A 20,002-nucleotide genomic window follows, 5' to 3' on the forward strand; every position below is an offset into this window, starting at 1 on the left:
TGGGAATGAGGCTAAAGATTGATTTGTTTAAGTCGCTGGTTTTCCACGGGGATAGTACCACAAAAAAATGTTGTGTTTTACCAAGACATTGCTGTGTAAAAAAGTGTGTATTTTAAGGCAAATATGTTTTTCTGAACTATAACCAAGTTTTGTGCCTTAACCTAGCAACATGTTAACCACATTGTTGCTGAAATGTAATGTTTCAGCATCTCTGCGACATAATGATGTACAAATCAAAGGAATCAGTGGTTTGCAGAAATGTACACTTCCAACATTTTTCTCTGGTAATAGGGTTGCACATTTTCATACCTTGGCCTTTGCTGAAACAACGTCCCTGGTCTCATATAATAAAGTAATGAGTGCAGAATCTAGTCTACTGTAACCAGCTGTTGATCTCAAGACTCTTGTCTCATTTGATTTTTAGATTCAGGTTTTTATTTTAGGTTTTATCACCACCTGCCACCATAGAGCTCATTAACCTACTGATGTGTAAATATACGTGTTTTCATCCTTTCAAACATTTTGACTTGATGAAGATCCAAGTAGAATGGAAATGTTGTCTTCATTGATCTTTTGTGGCATGGAGTTAACTGTTCAGCGTTACTTTTTTCCTAATTTTTAAACTTATTCACATGAAAAATGGATTGAGTTCTCTAAGTTCAACTGGCCACAGACCAGGAGTGTTGTCAGGAGTTCATTCTCTATTTGCAGTTTCAGTTGTAGTTTTTTATCATTTAGTTAGACTCATGATATGAAGATGAAACACTTGACAGTTTTGAGCAGCTGTTAATGTTGCTGTCTAAATGATTCTTTTTGTTTGCTTACTGATAAAGTCTCTGCAGTATCAGATATTACAAGAGATGAAGTGTAGCACTTGTCTTGTTTTCTTTTCAAAATGTATTTTGGGTTGGAGGTACAGAGGGAATGTGTCTCTGTGTTTTGTCTCGGGTTCTTGGCGTCTTTAGTGCGTGTGCTTGTTCAGGTGGTGAAATGGGTTAAAATGACAAAGCAAACAGCTTTCTGAAAAATCTTGGCGAATGCTTTCAGCGGAGTAGTTTGACTTCGGAGGAGGAAGAGGAGGGGGGTCAATTCTCAGGGATCTGCATGAACTTTGAGACTGTGAGGTCACACACTCAACCACCTGTTGCCACACACACAAATGTGCACACTCACACATGTCCGCACCATCACACCCACATCCACATTCACCGCACACCCGGCCTCGTGTGACCAGTCAGTTCAGCACAGTTGTAGGTTTTAGTTTGCATCGCCGTTACACAATAAGGACGATGTGAGAGTTGTTCTTTTTCCTCGTCTCCTGTGGTATTTTTCATTTCTCTGGAATCCAAATCCTGTGGAACGACCCCAGACTATAACTGCTTCATGACACACACACACACACACACACACACACACACACACACACACACACACGAGCACATACATGAGCGAGAACACACACAGTCTTCCAACTTTGTTTTCACAAGGAAATATTATATTGTAAGCTTGCTGTAAGTAACTGCTGTACTTTTAGAAAAAAGTGGAAAGAAAACACTCAGACACATATGTATGTTCACAACGGCCTTAATAAACAACACAAAATCAGTTAAATTAGTAACATATTGATTACATATTAACATTGTGACATGAATAGATATATTTTATTTGGCTCAAAAAGGTCACAGAACACATTAATGTCCTCAGCCAAAGGGTGTGCTGGTGATATAGCGCGTGTTTGCAAAGAAAAGCTTTTCGGTCAGGGTCGGCTGCGGCGTACCTGACCCAGTCTAAAGAGCAGAAGCAGGTGCATTGGGGTTTTTAAGTGCGAAGGGTCACACGGCCCTTTATATACACATCTCTCCTCCCTCCTTTCCCCTATATACAGAGTCATCATGTGCAGTTACGTCTGTGTCACACAAGGGTAGATGTTCGGCCTGACGTCCAAACAGCTGCATCAAGTAGACGTCTGTCAAACCAGACGCAGAATATGTGGATCAGTCCGTCATCCATCATTCTCTCGCTGCATTAACCTCGTCAGTCCATAGCTGTCAGCGAGATATCTCCGATGGCCGTGATGTCATCATGTTAATACGTGACAAGCCAGCTTGTTTTCACTTTCAGCTCGTCAAATGCCTCAGTTTTGTCAGCGTATCTCAGCTTCCGACACCGACACACAGAGCCATGCTTTGCGTCCATACGATACACAACGTGCAGCAGGCAACAACCCAACTCGTCAAATACTGCCGTTTTGTCAATTGACTTTAGCGTCAGACGCCAACACACAGAGGTACCGTTCATGGCGGTACGATATCATAGATCGTATAAATAATGGATGTAGCCTCTGTGGTGTCCCCCACTGGTTTGTGACTGCTATTTTGAACCCTCCAGTTCAGCATTTCGGGTGTTGCTATCCTGGTTTCTGGAGCCAGAAGTGATCATGTTTGGGCAACAATAAATACGTAAAACGTAAACAGGTGATTTATATGAAATTCATCCCTGTAAAGTTGTTATGAATGTTGAGATTAACTACAGAGACAAACCATTTTTGGATCAGACTGTAAACTTGTTTAAGTTTGCTAAGTTGGGCATTTTAACGTGAGTCTATGGGGACTGACTCTGTTTTGGAGCAAGTCTTAAGTGGCTGTTACAGGAACTGCAGTTTTTGGCACTTGTGCATTGGCTTCATTTTTCACTTTCATAGTTTGCCACTTGCATGATACACAGCGGGCAGCAACAGTCTGTGACGCCTCCGGCAACAACTGTTGGATAAAGAGCGACAAAGTCTGCATAGGATGGGTAGGAGGGGATGTCAATAGTTCAAACAAACTCTGGTCTTTTACCCGGGAAACTGCTGTTTGTTTCCTGTGTGAAACCAAAAATTGATGGAATTATTTTTAATAACAATGCAGTGTGCTAGAATGTGTATAATTCAATGCTTGTGACACGTCACGTGATGTATGTCAATGAAGTGACATTACATTAGTAATAACTATTTAAAGCGCAACCACAATGTTTTTTTTTTTTAAACATAAGTGTTTGACGTATGTTTTCGGTTTTCTATTTAAAGACTGTCTGCATCAGGGGGGTAACACATCTGTCTGGATCGATATAGTGATTAAAGGATGTGCTAAGTAAAAACATCAATACATATTATCTTAAAAGTACATCCTGTATTTTGAAATTCCCAAGGCACGTTTTTGTCTCCTTCATAAAAAATCAAACTGTGCTATCAGCCAAGTGCCAGACCACGTGGATATTATTGATATAATTTCATGTCGATCACAGGCCCCTGCATTAAATCGAGTGGAAATCGAATCGTTGCAGAAGTTGTGATATCAGCAAATATAATTTCCTTGTCCTGGGAACTGATATAATATTGTATCGCGGTGAAACTTGTGATTTACACCCCTAGTATACAGGCAACGAACGTAAACTGTAAATTTCCTGTGAAAGTTGAAGTGTATGTTGAAAGCACGTAACAATCCGAAACTGACACGGCATCCTTGAACGCCCAAAACTGATGCGAGAGGGTACCTGGTGCATCCAGTTTTTAGGTGTAGGTTCACTGATGGAATAGTGGTATTTAGCGAGTTGGGATGACAACGTGTTGGACAGGCTCCTGGTGTTATGTGTAAAAAAAAAATTTAAGTGTGAGTGGTGAAAAGGCTCAGCCTGGAGTGCTTTTTACTAGATGGACTTGAGCTACATGTTTGTTATTCCACAGACTTGATGGAGAACACCACCAGGTGTGACAGAGAATTTAATTGACAAATGGAATTTAGTCAACGTATCCCATAAAAGATTTTAAGTGGTGTTCAGTAACTCCATCCAGAGAGGGCAGGATGACGGCGGTGATGTCGACTGCTGTGTGAGTAAAACGGTTTCTGCTTCGGGGCCTCCTGCCAGGGGTTGAAGTGCTCGCTTTGAGTGCCGGGGCCAGCCCAGTTTCTGCCCAATCCATTTTCAGTTCCAGTTCAGTCACTGAGTTTGGACTCCTTATCCAAAGCCGCAGGAAGTTTCTCCCTTTAGTGACCACTGCAGCTGCACATGCATGTCCGAGAGAACGTAACTGGAAAATAAGAACTTGGTAAAATATTCCCTTCAGTTCAGAGGAGCTCTGAATGCTCACAGAGTCGGTGGCTTCATCTGTCCCTCCTCTCTGTTTGTCCCGATGCTTGTTCAGCACACGGATGATTCATTCGTTCTGAACCAAAAGCAACTTACACCCATTCCAGGGTGTCATTTTGTTTTTCATGAGATGTCTGGAGTCAAATTCAGCCCATGTGGGCAGTGACCTGCGAGGCCCCTCCTCCCGGCTGGCTACCTGCCAGTCCTAAAGTCCGGGAGTCAAACAAGAATCCCTGCTGTCCTCCGCTGAGGACACCCAGACTGTCCGTTAGAGTCCCGCTGGGAGACGAGCCAAGGAAAGGGCTCTGATGATTGGCAGTGGCAGCGGCCGCCATTTTATCAGGGCTGGCTGCGAGGCGTGGTGACGGAGGGAATGTGTAACCGTACAGGCTGTAGGGAGGCGTGTGGAGGCGAAGCCCGGCGTAACCCTGCGGGGTGGGGTTGGATAGATAGCCGAGCTGGGACGCGGGGAGAGGCAGGGAACAGAATCCTTCGCCTTCGTACGCAGATGGACCTCTGGGAGGGGGGAACGGCTCCGGGGCGTTGCTGTAACGATGGAGAGGGTGTGTGGGTCGGCTGCAGGTGTAGTCCGGCGGGCTGAGAGGGCAGACCTGGAAAGGTGAGGAGCACGGGGACGTGGAGAGCAGGTGAGATGATGCTCCGATACCGCCGTGAGCTCCGGGGATCCCTGCAGAAACAGAAAAAGGAAAATTAAAACTTAAATCCACTTAAATGATAACGCTGTTTGTCATTTCAGATTCAGGGAGGAATCCAATAAGCAGATCAATACTTTCCATATTAGCCGAAACGAGTATCAGGCCCGACATGACTTATCCACATTAAAATTTAGATACAGCATTCAGTGTTTCAGCTGCATTCAAACAGGAATCCTGCTTTAAGGGAATACTTCACTCCCCAAATGATTATTTCTATATCACTAACTCACTCTGTGTCACGTTGAATTCCACAAAATCATTGCTTTTCTTGCATATCTCCATGGTGAATGGATAATCCAAAAAACAGACAAAAATCGATGATTTGAAGTCATTGGGGTCCACTTTTAACAACAGCGTGTCATTTATCCAGCCGGACTCCATTAATTAAAACAGTAATTTTACCGCATTGAACACAGGAGCTGCTGGTTTACCGCTGCTTGGATTGATAGTTTGTTTGTCTTATTGTGTGACTTTGGTGAATCCAAATTAACCCTTTAAAACACCAAAGTTACACAACACAAACTAACTGCCAGTCAGTCCATCAGCAACTCGTGTGTTCAGAGAGGAAAAACGTTTGTTTTTGTCCATGGAGGTTGGCTTTGAAGAGAGCATAGATGAGTTTCACTCTCTGCTCAGTTCCCCATCAGAAAGGTCTTTCTTTTAAATACTAAAAATATGACTGAACACATTAGATTTGGATTATACAGCAGGATTTAGTTTAGTTTTGCTGTTGGACCCCTGTGACCTTAATTCATCAAGAATTTTCTCCATTTTTAGATTATTTGTTCACTGTGGAAAACAAGTTTTCCTCACAATTTTGACATAACACTATTTGGGTAATACATATGAATGGTAATTTGTGGGGGTGAAGTTGCACAGAGTTCTGCACAGTGAGGTATACAAATGTTAACATCTATGGTTTCCAGAAAATTACAACGCCTACATCTTCGTGCAGCTGGGCTGTAAGCAAAAAGACTAATTCTCAGTATCATAAAAACTCCTGCTGGTTAACTCTACCTTGCTTAGTGATGCCAGGGATGTCCTCAAAAGTGAGTGTTCGCAGAGATGGACGCCAGAATGCATAAGACTCGACCAAAGCCTCCAGACCCATCCTGTAAAACACACAAACGCACTCGTGAACACACACACCCACACACACACACCGCTGAAAAACCATCAGAAAATCACTCCGAGCAAAACTTGCACTTTGTTTAGCCGCCAATGCAGCTGCAGCCGCTCTCTCCCAGCATGCCTCACATTACGCCAACCACCTGGCGGCCATCTTAGTCACCAGCGGGGCCCCTCTTTCGCCGTCTCCATGGAGACGGCAGGTAATGAGGGGCATAAACGCCACGTTGCGATTGGCTGCTGCCGGCCGGGTGCTCGGAGGTAATTGCTTTCACACGGCTTTTACGGGCGAATCAGGACGAAGGAGCAGGAAGCCGCAGCAAGGATTTATGAGGTGGGACTCCCCCCTCCCCCCCAATCTGCGTCTCCCTCCTCCTCTAGGTGGGGCCGAGGGTTTTGCCGTGGCGGGGTAATGCGAGTGCTCTGTTACCCCTCGTTAGCGTGAGGATAAAAGTCCTCCCCCCCGCGGGGTTGTAGCCACGGTGATAATTTAGACAAGCTGCCCGGAGCGGTTGTGTGAGCTCTGAAGCAGCCTATCAGAGCGCAAGTTTATTTAGCAAACTGCTTAACTCTTCCTGTAATATTTAAGGGGAGTTCTCTTTTTTTGGCCTTCCTGAGTTTAACTTTTATAGGGTCAGCTGTCAGGGTTATCCAGTTTGCTGTTCTCTACCTCTCAAATGTTCTGTCTCGCACGTCCCTCCTCCTCCTCCTCCTCCTCCTCCTCCTCGCTCCCCTTTCCTCCTCTCCCCTCCTCTCTAATGATTTCTGTGAGGCCTCAGGGGAGTGGCTGTTTGGAGACTGCTGGAGTTTTACTGCCGTGTTGTTTTAATGCTGTGTTTATATATGTTTAGAAATGTGTTTATACAGATTTTCTTCAGGACACTCTTGACTTTTATTATTTTGCTGTTGATGTTTATGTTCTCGAGGCCGACTGGAATCTGACGCTCCATTTAGGTTTGCAGCCGAGGTTAGATTTTTCCCCTCTCCGAGCATGTGCCCGTAACTGTGCAGTTGTGAGGATTAATGTGCCTTTAAAGTTAGCACATTTAAATGAAAATGCATCACGGTGAAATCATAATAATATGTGCCACGTCTGCTCCGTTTAGTCAACTTCTCTCCTGCCATTTAGGGCAGATTTAATGGGAGGCTGTTGCACGTTTTCCATCGGAAAAAAATAAATAAATACAAAGCTTTGCTCCCCATAAAATCAGACTGAAATAGCCGTGACAAAAACCACAAGCAAGCCAGAATATAATGCAGTCATGCATCCCACATTACCCCTAATGCACTAGATAATGTGAAAATCTTTGTGGTTGAGTTGAACTCACCGGTTTCTGCCAGAGTCTCTGAAGCCTTTGGCAAACGGGTTTCTGTCAATTTTCAGCCTTGTAATCTGAAAAGTAAAATAAGACTCTAATTATTTCCAAAAATCTAGTTATTACAAAGTCTATGATAACATACACTGTGTAATGGAAGATTTTTTTCCACCCAAAATAATATTCTTAGTGCAATATGACAGTCAGATCTATAAATAAATACATTAATGTGGATAGCTTGCAGCCAAATTTGCTGTCTGTTGACTATATGTGGCAATGCATACGTGTTTCTTTGCACATATATGTGAATTTGTGCATGTGTGTGTGCGCACGTGTCTGTGGGGCGGCCATAGGGCTGCCCAGGCTGTGGGTGGTGTTTAAGGCCCGGCTCTGTGACCCGCATCCAGAGGGACTTTTATAGGCATCGCCACCATGTTCTGACTTCAGGCGTCATGCGCTGCGGGCCAACGCCAGCTACCATCCTCCTTCAAAGCTCACATTGCAAAAATCCAGAAAAACCAGGAGCTTTGAAATTTGGTGGGCAAAACTCAGAAAATATGACTCGCCCAAGCCATGTAGAAAAGTAGTTAAAAAATCAATATAGGTGAGTAGCATGGCCATTTTTAACAGTTAGTCCTCAGCGTAAAAAGTTGAAAAAAAATCTAGGAAATTGATTTTCTTGAAAAATGTAAGTAAATATAAATATTAATCTTTGTTCACTTTATATCTAACTGTGAGGTTTACTTAAACCTTAAACCTTATTTTGTCATAAGTGTTGTGAAATTGTTGGACCTTAAATATGACAAGTTTGGTTAAATGAATCTTTCCAAGTTTTTTCAACTTCAGTAAACCACTTTTACTGCACCATATGTCCGTAGTCTCCTGGCTGAAAACTAGTCAGTCATATTTGTATTTTCTTAAACATGATAACAAAACAGAACTTGCAGATCTCACAACTTCATCATGATCAAAATCCTCTTTGTCATGATCAAGTTAAGTCAGACTATATTGGTTTACTGAAGTTGGCAGCACTTTAAAAGAAGAAAAAGGTCATTTGAATTGTCATTTTTAAAGTTGCAACAACTTCACAAAACTAAGTAAATACAGCTAAATGTTGAGTAAACGTTACAACCAGATATAAAGTCAACACCAATTAAGATTACTAGTTATATTTTCTTTCTTTTTTTAAGGCAATCGGTTTCCAAGATGATTTTACAAAGATCGACTTATCAGATTTGACATTGCAATACACATTACAGAAGGAAACTGCAGGATTTTTCTCTTGGTCTGTCTCTGTTTTGCAAAACACACTCACACGTGCATTCAGAGTAGACTTTAGAATGCAGATCAGACCAAGGGCAAAAATTAAAATTGTTATTGCACCAAAATTGTCCCTTATTTTCCTTTTTTTGCCTCTTATAGTCCTGTATCTGTTTGAAACACGTAGCTGAAGATGTGCTCCATTAAGACATACAAAAGTTTATTTTAAACTCTTATCAGTCATCACGAGTTTGTAACTATAAACACTGCAAAACTGCAAAACAAACTACAAGTCTCTGTTGGCAGCTCCGTCAGTGTAGCTCTGCTGTAACGCGGGTCTCTTGGCCACGGTAGTTTTTTCAGTGGCGTTGTTTTTAGGAGGAAATGTGCTGGTGTGGAGGTCAGCTGTGTTACCTGTTGATTCTGATACGCAGTGACGGTGGTGAACACAGTTTCGGGGAAGGCGAAGGTGCGGGTGCCTTCCCCAGCAGGGATGGCTCTCACTGGGGATAACTCCTCTCCACACTCCTTGCGGATCACGTGCACCCGCGGCTGGTACTTGTGCATTGAGTGCAGAATGATCTGGACACGGAGGAAGAAAATGTTCTTTCAGGCTTAAGTTACACAACAGCAATTTACTGTTATTCAAAGCCGTAAAACAGCATTGTTGGCTGGTGTTATTTGCACCTGCACACACAAAAACACACATCTACAGACTGTTAAATCAAAGACCCCCAACTTAGACGGGGAACTATGGAGCTTGCAACGATGTATTTTTTTCCATTTTAAATATTTTGTACTATTTCTTGTCATTGTTGAAAAATTCAGTTGCAGGCTTTGGTTGTCTTGTAAATTTTGACTTTTTAGTGATAATGTTTACAGCTGCTTTAGAAGAGTAATTATTGCAACAAAAACATGTATTCAAAAATATTTTTGTATTACCTCATCCTATTGTAACGGAGATAGATTAACATTAGAAAGGGCAACATTCAGCAAGTATATCTGTGAATATCACCTGTGGTGAAATGTAGAGATACTGTACTTTTTACTCCTCTACATTTATTTCATAATTTTAGTTACTTAAAAAATTCCACACACAAACCACAGTAAAGTATACAAATGCAGCTGAAATAATTAGTTGATTGACTAGAAAAGTAATTGGCAGTCATTTTGATGTCCTTGGAGTCATTTTTCATTTATCAGAGCTGGCTGTTTTTTCACTTTTATTAATAACAGTATTTTACAGTGTGCTGTTACTACTTTAAGATAAGAGCAAGTCAGAAGCAAGAAAAAATGCAAAAAAAAAAGTTATTGATTGCTTTAAAGGATAAAAAAATACAAAAAAGACAAATGAGATAAATTAAAATAATATAATATCAAAATCTGTACACACTTTACACACCCATCATGTACACAGACAGGCCGACTGCATGCCAATGACTGATAGTTGCAAAGGATAGCTGAAGTACACATATGCTGTGTAGTATACTGTAAATACATAGAATTTTGCACTTTGCATTGCATTAAGTGGTTAAATATTCCACATAGAGAATTGCACAGCCATGTTACACACACACACACACACACACACACACACACACACACACACAGGAAGCCTGAGGTGGCAATATGACAATAGTGCAAAAGTAGTTGATATGTAGTTTATGGACTATTGACGCTACAGCAGCACTGTCACGTGATATTTTGCTGTTTTTTAAATAAGTGTCCTGAATACTTCCTCCCCTGACTATCATAGATTATGTTTCAGACAGTCTTGGTTGTGGTACTCACGTGTCCCTGGTCGTCCAGCTCGTTGTTGGTCAGTTTGAGTTTGTCGAAGCTGACCACCTGACGCATCCACGTCTCTCCTGAGGCCGGGGAGTCCGGGTGGATGTAGACTCTGGGCGGCACAGGCGAGTCCGCGTTCCCCGCTACCATCCACTTGGAGCTGTGGTACACGTACCTTTATAGCGTGCACCCACACACACGAGCGCGCGCACAGGGAGAGAAATTAACATAAATTAGATTTTTTTCATCCTTTTTCTCATGCATAACGAAAAAAACGCAAGAAAAAATTGACGATCAGTAATAAGCACAAGTACGGTTACAGTCATATAGCCTGCTGGTATAAAGATTGACGGTTCTATATTTCATAAGGAAGACCTTTTAACTAATTAGCTGTAAAACATTTGTTGAAAAAAAATATTTTCTGTTTCCATGCTTTGAAAGGTCAAAGAAACTGTAAAAAAAATGATAATAATTGTGAAATGCCTATAGGCATACCATGAAACCACGATATTTTCTCAGACCTTATCATATTGTGATAATCTCATACCATTACAACCCTAAACAATACAGACCTTTTCTGAAAACTAAAATAATAGAGGATTGAATATTAGTTACAGGAATATATGACTACAGATTTATTTATGTTAATCATACACCCCAAAAAAGATTTTTGTATAAATAAACGTAGGCCCTATTAAACATATTTCCTTGTGTGCTACATTTAATATTAAGAAGTTAAACAAAGCTCGTGCCAAGTCAAATGTCCGCTTTAAATGTAAAGCACGCAGGCCTAAAGCCGCTTTGTCCTATTTTTAGGATATGCAATTAAATGTACCATGGCTTAAAACGATGCAAATATACATTAGAGGCTGTAAGTCTGATGGCCTTCAGCTAGAAACCAAACTAATTAGCTCCTCATCTGGCTGAAGGTGCGTTCATCACCTGCTGTAAAGCGTTAAAAGCTGCAGACTCTGCGGCGCGCTGCCGCCTGCGGCTCTTTACTGCGCGTGCACGTGAGCGCCACATTTCCTCTGAAGGCCATAGACTGTGCTGTAGGCCCATTATACGATATCTCGTCAGTCTGGCGCATAACACGTCCTCTGTGTCACTCATCACTCCTCAGCGCCGCTAAAAATGTGTTGCCATATAAACGGCTTTTGAACGTTTGAAATGACAGACCTGCAGTGTGTCGCATGCAAAGACTTGGCTGCGTTGACGCCGTTGCAATAACACGCTGTTTTCTTCTGCGCCATAACGACATTTGTCGGTTTGACCCTCGAGGGTGGAGAGGTTAGGCATCCAAAAGGGATTTTTTTCTCCCAAAAGGGACGCAAAACCGCCGTGACAGCAGTCCGCTGCCAAGCGCCATTTGTGGACACAGAAGTGGAGTTGCACAATTGAAAAATCTTGGGTTCTCCCAGGATCAGTGTATATGGAGTCTAAATTAAGACTGCATGCTAACGAAAATTACTGTAATGTTCTGGTGCTATAGGACATGCGTGTGAGGTCACAGGCCACTCCTGTACGTCTGTTAAATTTGCACTTTCTGTGTCACTCCTTAAACTATTTTTATTTTATTTATACTTTTCTAAAATGACATTTTGAAATTTATGAAAGGAACTTACATTTGGCATGTACAGCGGGGGGGTGAGTGTGTGTGCGTTTGCGCGCGCGTGCTCTGCGCGTCTTACCTGTACCGTTTGTTGTCCACGGGGATTATATCCATGGCAATGTAATACTGCTGATGTGGGTCCAGGCCCGTAATCTTCACACGCATAGCGGGGAACATCCGCCTGACAGGAAAACCGAATAAATCATCAGCATTGGAGATTTCCGATCAGCCTCAGGATCCGTGGATTTACAACACACACTTATTAATACTTTACTTTGATATATCAATAAAACAAAATAAAACAAAATTGAAAAAAATAAGATAAAATAAACAGAAAATGTTTAGGTTGTCATCTTGGTTAGGTGAGAAATTAGATTACTGATTTCTTGTAAAATGATCTGCTCCATTACCTATTTTAATAGATAATATGTTATTATTATTAATTTTATTATTATCATTATTATGACTCTTCAAAAATAATTATTTAATATTTTTGTTGCCTCTCTTTGACTTTTATAGAGATAAAACAAAGCTCACTTTACCTACAAAAATTACAAATATATCTGTACCTGTACAAATACACTGTAAAATCTGACACATTTATGTTGGTTAAAATAATCTTTGAAACTTATTGCTTTGAAAAAGGAAAATAAATGTAAGTATTATTTTCTGTGCAAGTTTACTTTATGGCTATGGGTTAAGTTTACTCAAAATGTAGCCGCATTTACTTAATGTTGTGAAGCTGTTACAACTTAAAAATGACAAATGGAATTACCTTGTTATTTAGTGTCAGCAATTTCACTAAGTTATTCTGACTGAACTTGATGATCGCAAAGAGGATTTTACCAATAATATATATTAAGAGTATATATATTAAGAATATACAAATATCACCCAGCAGAATAGATAAACAGCAGTAAACCTGGTTTACTGATTGAATTAAACTTGTCATTTTGAAGTTGCAACCGCTTCACAAAATTAAGTATAATAACTTAATTTTAAGTAAACTTAACAATTAGATATAAATTTACTGTAAAATATTTTATTTATTTTTCGGTTTTAGTCCTTGAGGTTTTTTTTTTTGTATATGTTTTTTTTTTTTTAAATCCATTTTTGTTTTTATCTGTTGATTTTAACTTGTTTTTGTTGTCTTGTGTGATTTTTTTTTTTACTGTGAACCGCTTGGTGCTTCAGTTTTCTTTTGGATTAATAAAGTTAATCTAATCTAATCTAATCTAAACATAAATTAAGACTCATAGTTGTATTTACTTACATTTTCAAGGCAATCAATTTCCAAGATTTTTCTTTTTTTTTGAGTAAAATCAACGTATCAGATTTTACAGTGTAGATTATGTGCCATTATTATGACTCTTATTAAATTAATATATATTTTCCTTTTAAATGCCTTTTTTGACCTTTTTTAAGATGAAGTAAAGCTTACTTTACGCACAAGAACCCCAGAGTACCTGTCCTGTATCTGTGCAGTTGGCAATAAATGAATCCAAAATAGGCTTAATAAATATTTCTTTGCATGTTTTTATAACATTCCTTTAGAGCGCGTCGTTTTTTTTTCCTTTCTGAGCATTAGGATCTTACCGTCCAGCCTTAGTAATGATCATTTCCGTGCCAATCTCGTGGAACCGTTTCCACAGGTCCGATCCCTGCAGGTCGACCCGGGTCTCCTCTCCGCTGCCGGTCACCGGCGCCGCGCACAGAGCTGCAGGCTGCGGGCTCTCCAGCAGCGCGTCCTCGCTCTCTGCTGCACCGGAGAGAGGCGGGATGAACACGTTTTAACAGAAACACGGGCCAAACATTATGCACTCACACACAGTGTTACTCCTCTTATGACTCTTGTAGCATATTACATGTAACTGAGTCGAACAATGAAACAAGTAATGAGTAATATGTTGCACTGCACTCACTTTTCGTATCTGTTGTGATTTTTTATTGTGTTTTTGTAGTTTGGTTAAAATATAGTTTGTATTTTTTTATTTAAGTGAAACAATTCCTGGGACAAGACAAATTTCAAAATAATTTCTGACAAAGTGAAATCTAATCTAAACATCACATCACAGCAGGACGAACTCCCTAATGCACGAAGGCCAAACGTGTATGAAACACGTTTAGCATTTGACATATAGTTCATATGAATATGACTTATTGGGTAATTTCATATATTTTTTATGTATAATTTAAATCGTTGCAGTGACTACAGCAATGATGGAAAAACTTTCAGCAGCCTACGAAAAAGTCGCAAATTTTTAAGACACACTGCGAGTTATTTTTACTGCAGGCAGATAAAAAAAATGCTTTTAAGTAACCTAATAATTACAGAATTTGTAGGAATAATGTATTTTATATGTGTTTAAACTTAAGGTCACCCTGCTCATTACTGAATATATATACTATAGTATATTATGATGCTGTAGAAAAATGTCAAGTTTACTGTACACTCATAAGTGAACTCCAATTAAGGTCCCAGTAGGACCTGTAATGATTTTCATGATGGAGCACTCCAGTTTGAGGATATGTTTAGAGGACACCCTCACAGCAGTGTTTATGTGTCTCACCGCTGTTGTTATTTACGCTGTTCAACACAGGCCTCGCCAGGTGGGGGAAATTTATGGACATTAGACGTGGGCCTAACAAGCCCCAAAAAACGAACACAAAGACAAACCCCTCAGCCAAGCGCATTTTAAAGCAGATTTTAAATCCTAATTTGTCAGAGGCCGGCCGGTTTCTGCTTTCTGCAGACCTCTTCCTTTTTCCGTGCACTTCTCCTGCCTTTATACGCTGCTAATTGGCGTGTTTATGATTGCAACACAACTCATAAAGCGCCTCACATTAGTCACACTCACACCGCTCATATTTACTAGACCAGGGCCACGATATGATATCACATTTCCACTGTGGGGCTCTGACCTATATCATTGTTTTTCTGTATAATCTGCAACTTTTGCGTCTTATTATTAAATTTCCTTGGCAATAAAGAAAGCATGCACGATCCTTATGGAAAAAACCCGGATCCACTTCTTGTTAAAAACGTCAGTAAGTAAAAGCAAGTTTAAATACCGTCCTTTAAAATAATAATAGGGAAAATGTGCATAGCCCATTAAATAATTAGCCGAATTAGAGTAAAAAGCTGCGAAAACGATTACAGCCTACAATGAGAAAGTATATATGGTCAAACATGAGCATTATTTTAGATTAATTTTACAGTGTTGTATATGATGCTAATAATGTTGTCTTGTTTCAAGAGCCAGGCATTCTTATTTATTTGTATCGTGCAATTTGCCTTTGATTACCCTTTAAAGCACTTAATATATAAAAGGTATTATTATTATTATTATTATTATTATTATTATTATTATTATTGGTCATATTTTTTCTCTAAATTTATTTGAATTATTATTATTATTTTTACGGGCCTTATTTGGTGTTTTTGACTTACGGGATCCGTCACTTGCACACTCCGCCTCGCTGCCTCGGTCGCTGGTGCACGCTCTGTCGGCTCGTGGACCCGGGCTCCCGGTGAGATCAGGCACATCCGTTCCGTCCTCGTAGCCGGGGGACACGGCATCCTCTGCGGACGTCCTGCGTCTCTTTTCCGCTCCGATCAGCGCCTCCACCGAGAACGCGTGCGCCTTGACGCTCAGCGCGCACGGGGACCGCCGCTTCTCTGCCATGGCTCTCGGTCTCGGGACCACGAGAGGGAGGAGACGGCGTCACGAGCTCGCAGGGAGCGAGAAAAGTTCAAAAGAGGCACAGCCGATAAAAACTGAATCCACGGTGACAGTCCGGTGCTGTCGGTGCGCCGGTTTGTGCGCCCTCGAGACGCACAGCGGAGGAAACAGACGGAGCCGGCACGAGCTGCTGTAATGTCTCCGTTATCCGTGAGAGCCGTGCGGACTTTTGGAGAGCGTCAACAACCGGAGCTTAGAGGAGAGCAGGAGAAGTGGACCTGTCAATCACCGCACAGAGCAGCCAATCAGGAGTGATCACAGCCCCCCGGAACTTTTCCCTGGTCCCGCCCGCTGAGGGGGCCGCTCGTGCCGCCTTATGGGGTAAAAGTGGAGCTGGTGAATGAATCATGTCTTCAGGCGGAGGAGCGCGAAGAGCGTCTCTCTGGGGCATTGCGCGCATTTTCACACACCGGCCCGACATGCTTTGCATATCTGGACATTAGTACCTCCTGATGGAGGCCGTTTGTAGCTTCCATCCGGGAAATGAGCGTTTTTCTTACAGCACGTTTCACATGTTGATATTCAGTATTATCAGTCAGTGGCGTCTTAGGCCTGAATCTGAGGCTTCAGCCACGAGTGTTTTATAAATAGCCTTAGATCTATAATATATATATTTCCACAACTAAGAATTGGCCTAAATATAAAAATAAAGAATAATAATCTGTAATCATGTTCACATTTGTATTTACAGAAATAGTCATGTTCAACCACTGTTAAAATATAAAATAAATAAAACTAGTCAATACATTTTTAATAATTGCATTAACAACATATTCTGTACTCAATAGAAATTAGAAACAACTACCATTTTTCTGATCACAATTTATAATTTTGAATATTTTTTTAGAAAAATGTTTTAAAGGGTAGATTATGCAGCAAAGGAAGACACACAAACACATATTTTTACTGTTTGTGGAGCCCCACAACATGTAAAATAAGAGATATTAAAAATCCAGACTTCAATCTGAATCTTTTTCTGTTCTGTGTGCATTTCTTCCGTTGCACCATTGTGACATTTTTCTGACTTCCGCACCAGAAAAAGAAGACAAGTATGGGACCATTTTTTTAAGGTGCAACTTATCCCGTGCTATACCTTTCAAAGGCAGCTTTGGTGCAAAAAGAAGGAAGGATCCCACCAAGGTCTGGCCTAAGCCCCCAATGTCCTTAAATTCTAGGAACACCCCTGTTAGCAGACAGTATCTGGTTAGGCTGCTGGTTCCCTATGTGGCACTGGCTCACAAAATATTTGCTAAAGTGCTGTTTCTTTTTTTTCTCTTTTTATCCCCTTCAGTAGATATCTTATAAAAACCCTGAAATCTGTAATATTTGTCCATTTAATGTGTGGTGAGTCCCATCAACATGCTCCATGTAAGATTACTGAAGGTAAGATCAAACTTTGTTCATCCTGAGGAAAACTGCTGTACAAAGTTAGGAGCGAAGACAAAAAGTACACAATAAAGATGGGCTAATAGCAGAGAAAGCAAAAATAGCAAATATTAAATGCCATTGGTTTATAGCAAATATAAACTAAATTTAAAACTAGATATCATTAGGTACAAAACATAATAGCTGGTATAATTAGGTGCAAATCAATATGTACAATATATTTGCCAGACCAGGGTCATGATATATCACATTTCCACTCTGATCAAAGCATTCTGTTGTTTTGTTTTACAATCTGCAACTTGTGCCTCTTATTATTGAATTTTCCTGAGCAATAATTATACATAGAGCATGCATGATCCTAATTAAAACAAATGGTGATGCTTCTTATTAAAAATACCACAAAGTAAGAGAAGATTTAAGTATTTTCCTTAAAAACAGTAACAGGGAAAATATATTATTAAATAATAAGCCAAATTACATTAAGAGATGTAAAAACAATTATAAAAATAGCTAACAGTAAGGGGCTAAATATAACAAAAAATAACTAATAGGAAGATACAAATCGGCGCAAACCAGCAATAACACAAACATGTTATTGAGAAAACAGACTCTTTCCAACTGCAGAAACAATCCTAACCAACAAAAGCTCTGCTTCATGACATTGTTATAGCAAGCTGCATTTAATAAACAAAACAAACAAATACAAAACATTATGCTGTTTGGCACAAGTGTGTGTAGTGAAAATATCTTTGGCAACAATGTGCAAACAAATTCCAGTCCTTGTTTCACTCAATTTACTCAAAAATGATGAACAGCCATCACAGAGAAGCTGAAACTGCACAAAAATAAAACTGCAGTCACATCTTAACCTGTAATTGTAAATCACATCACTTATATATGCCTGAATAGCCTATAACGACTGTCGGCTTAGCTAACACATAAATGTAAGTGTAAGTGCTTTAAAGATTTGTTTTCAGGTGAAAAATGTCTGTTTAATAATTATTATTATTATAGGCTTACAGTGCTCGTTTCTTATTATTATGGTTTGGAAATGTAAACAAAATATTTTAAATATATCCCAACATTTTCTTGTAAATAAAATACATCGATTTCAGACCAGAGTTATGATTTAGATACATTATTATTATCATTATAACATTATTGTAGAAGTGATTTAATATACAAACAGCTGAAGTGAGTTGAGATGTGAATTGTTTTCCCTCGTGCACGTTTGGGAATAATCTTCCACACTTTCAAGGCTGCGTATTTGAGCGTGTAGTCACGCGGGGAATGCGTTTTTGGTGCGGGTGCGCACATATGGAGAGGGAGAACCTGGCTATAAATAAACAGGGCAGTCAGGCCGCGCAAGTGTGCGTGCGAGCGCGCGCAAAACTGATTTCTTGATGGCCCTGTTAGGACCCCAAATACAGACTCCAGTGAGCACAAGTGACCGCAAAACTGTTTGAAATGCAGCATTTACGCAGAATAAAGGACCATCCCGCAATCTGCTAATTTGTTACTTAGCAACGTCCTTTTTTTAAGCTCATTTATCAAAGTTTTGACGGAATAATTGCATTCGATTATGTGAAATGCCATAAGTTACATCAGGATCTCGTTAGGCCTCTTTTTTAAAGTTTGTTTCAGTGATGTTTCCTCCGCTAAAATCACTGCGAAGCTCCAGGCCTCTCGTGGCTTGTTGGTTAAATAAACAAGCCGTCGCCATCGTTTATTGGCATAAATTCAGTGTAAATGATTGGACGTCAAGGGGAAGGCCCGTGCCCATATCCGCGCGGGTTATCAGATCAAAAGCCTCGTGTTTCGCTCCCCGCGGACCTGCAGGAATGTCACGTTTCTTAATGAAGCCGTGAGAATTAAAGAGGCTCCGCTCCGTTTGAAATGGAATTTAGTTTCGATTCAAAATCCGCAGGACTCCTCCTGGCACATGGCAGAAAAAGACTCCAAAATGTTTGCTCATAAACGTGTGCATACAACCACAAACATCAATAATCAAAAGGATGCTTTAGTCTATTCACAGCGTCAATTATTTGTGTTTCCCCTTAATTACATTTAAGCGAATTCTGATTTACAATCAACGTTTACAGAAACAAACAAAAATACCTTTAATTATATTTTACTTATTCCTTAATATTATTAAACAGTTTAAATATTGAGAAACATTATAGCTAAATAACTTGCATTTATTTTGAAATATGATAAAAGTTGAGGTGTAAGAAGGATTTTGAACTGGCATTTAACAGGCCTATTGGAGGTTAAATTTTTTTGACTATCCTCAACGAAATGCGGATAAAATTAAGGACATTTGTCATGTTCTGATAGTTAAAAAAAAAATAAACCTCGGACCTTAGCTCACCAAAAAGTCTTATCTGATAAATTTTTCCATCTTAGAAATAATAAGAATAAATAATTATATAAAATAAAAGTGGCAATAATGATAATAATGAGTATAATAATGAACATAACGATAATATCAATAATAATAATAATGGTGATAATGATATATTTCTCATGTTTTACTTTTATGTATTCATTTCTATTGCTGTTAACAGTTGGGATAGTCGGTTAACTGTTAATTGGCGCAGTTTCATTATCATAATATGAATCATCACCATTTTCGTTGCAGCCATGTCTAGTTTAGCTTTACAAATATATTTACACTTTTTTTAAAAGAAAAAAAACACACATTTTTTAAATTAATTATTTAATTATTATTGGTGCTTTGGTCTTTGCATCTCAGAGATCACTATCATCTTCCCTGGTGTTCGGTTATTTAATAGGCTAGCTTATAATATTATAATAATTCTATATAATTCTATATATAATATATCTATATCTATAATATCTATATATAATCCTATATTGATTTTTGAGGGATTATAGCAGGACACACAGCCGTCCAGGAATACA

General features: G+C 39.7%; 1 protein-coding gene across 2 annotated transcripts; it reads right to left on the reverse strand.

Annotated features, from left to right (window-relative positions):
* Nucleotides 1-1,865: 1,865 nt before the first annotated feature.
* On the reverse strand, nucleotides 1,866-15,830 carry tbx18 (T-box transcription factor 18). Of its 2 annotated transcripts, none has more exons than XM_042503443.1 (8): nucleotides 15,400-15,830; nucleotides 13,545-13,704; nucleotides 12,028-12,129; nucleotides 10,340-10,511; nucleotides 8,963-9,130; nucleotides 7,301-7,365; nucleotides 5,862-5,956; nucleotides 1,866-4,816 (listed from the first exon to the last, which is right to left on the reverse strand). In XM_042503443.1, the coding sequence occupies exons 1-8, from the start codon at nucleotides 15,632-15,634 to the stop codon at nucleotides 4,275-4,277; spliced, it is 1,539 nt and encodes a 512-aa protein (XP_042359377.1). In that variant the 5' UTR covers nucleotides 15,635-15,830; the 3' UTR covers nucleotides 1,866-4,274. The 2 variants fall into 2 exon arrangements, with proteins under 2 accessions (XP_042359377.1, XP_042359376.1); XM_042503442.1 differs by having other exon boundaries at nucleotides 13,545-13,707.
* Between the last annotated feature and the right edge of the window lie 4,172 nt (nucleotides 15,831-20,002).

Source organism: Plectropomus leopardus, chromosome 16 (assembly GCF_008729295.1).
Source record: "Plectropomus leopardus isolate mb chromosome 16, YSFRI_Pleo_2.0, whole genome shotgun sequence".
In the NCBI taxonomy this organism is placed as follows: domain Eukaryota; kingdom Metazoa; phylum Chordata; class Actinopteri; order Perciformes; family Serranidae; genus Plectropomus; species Plectropomus leopardus.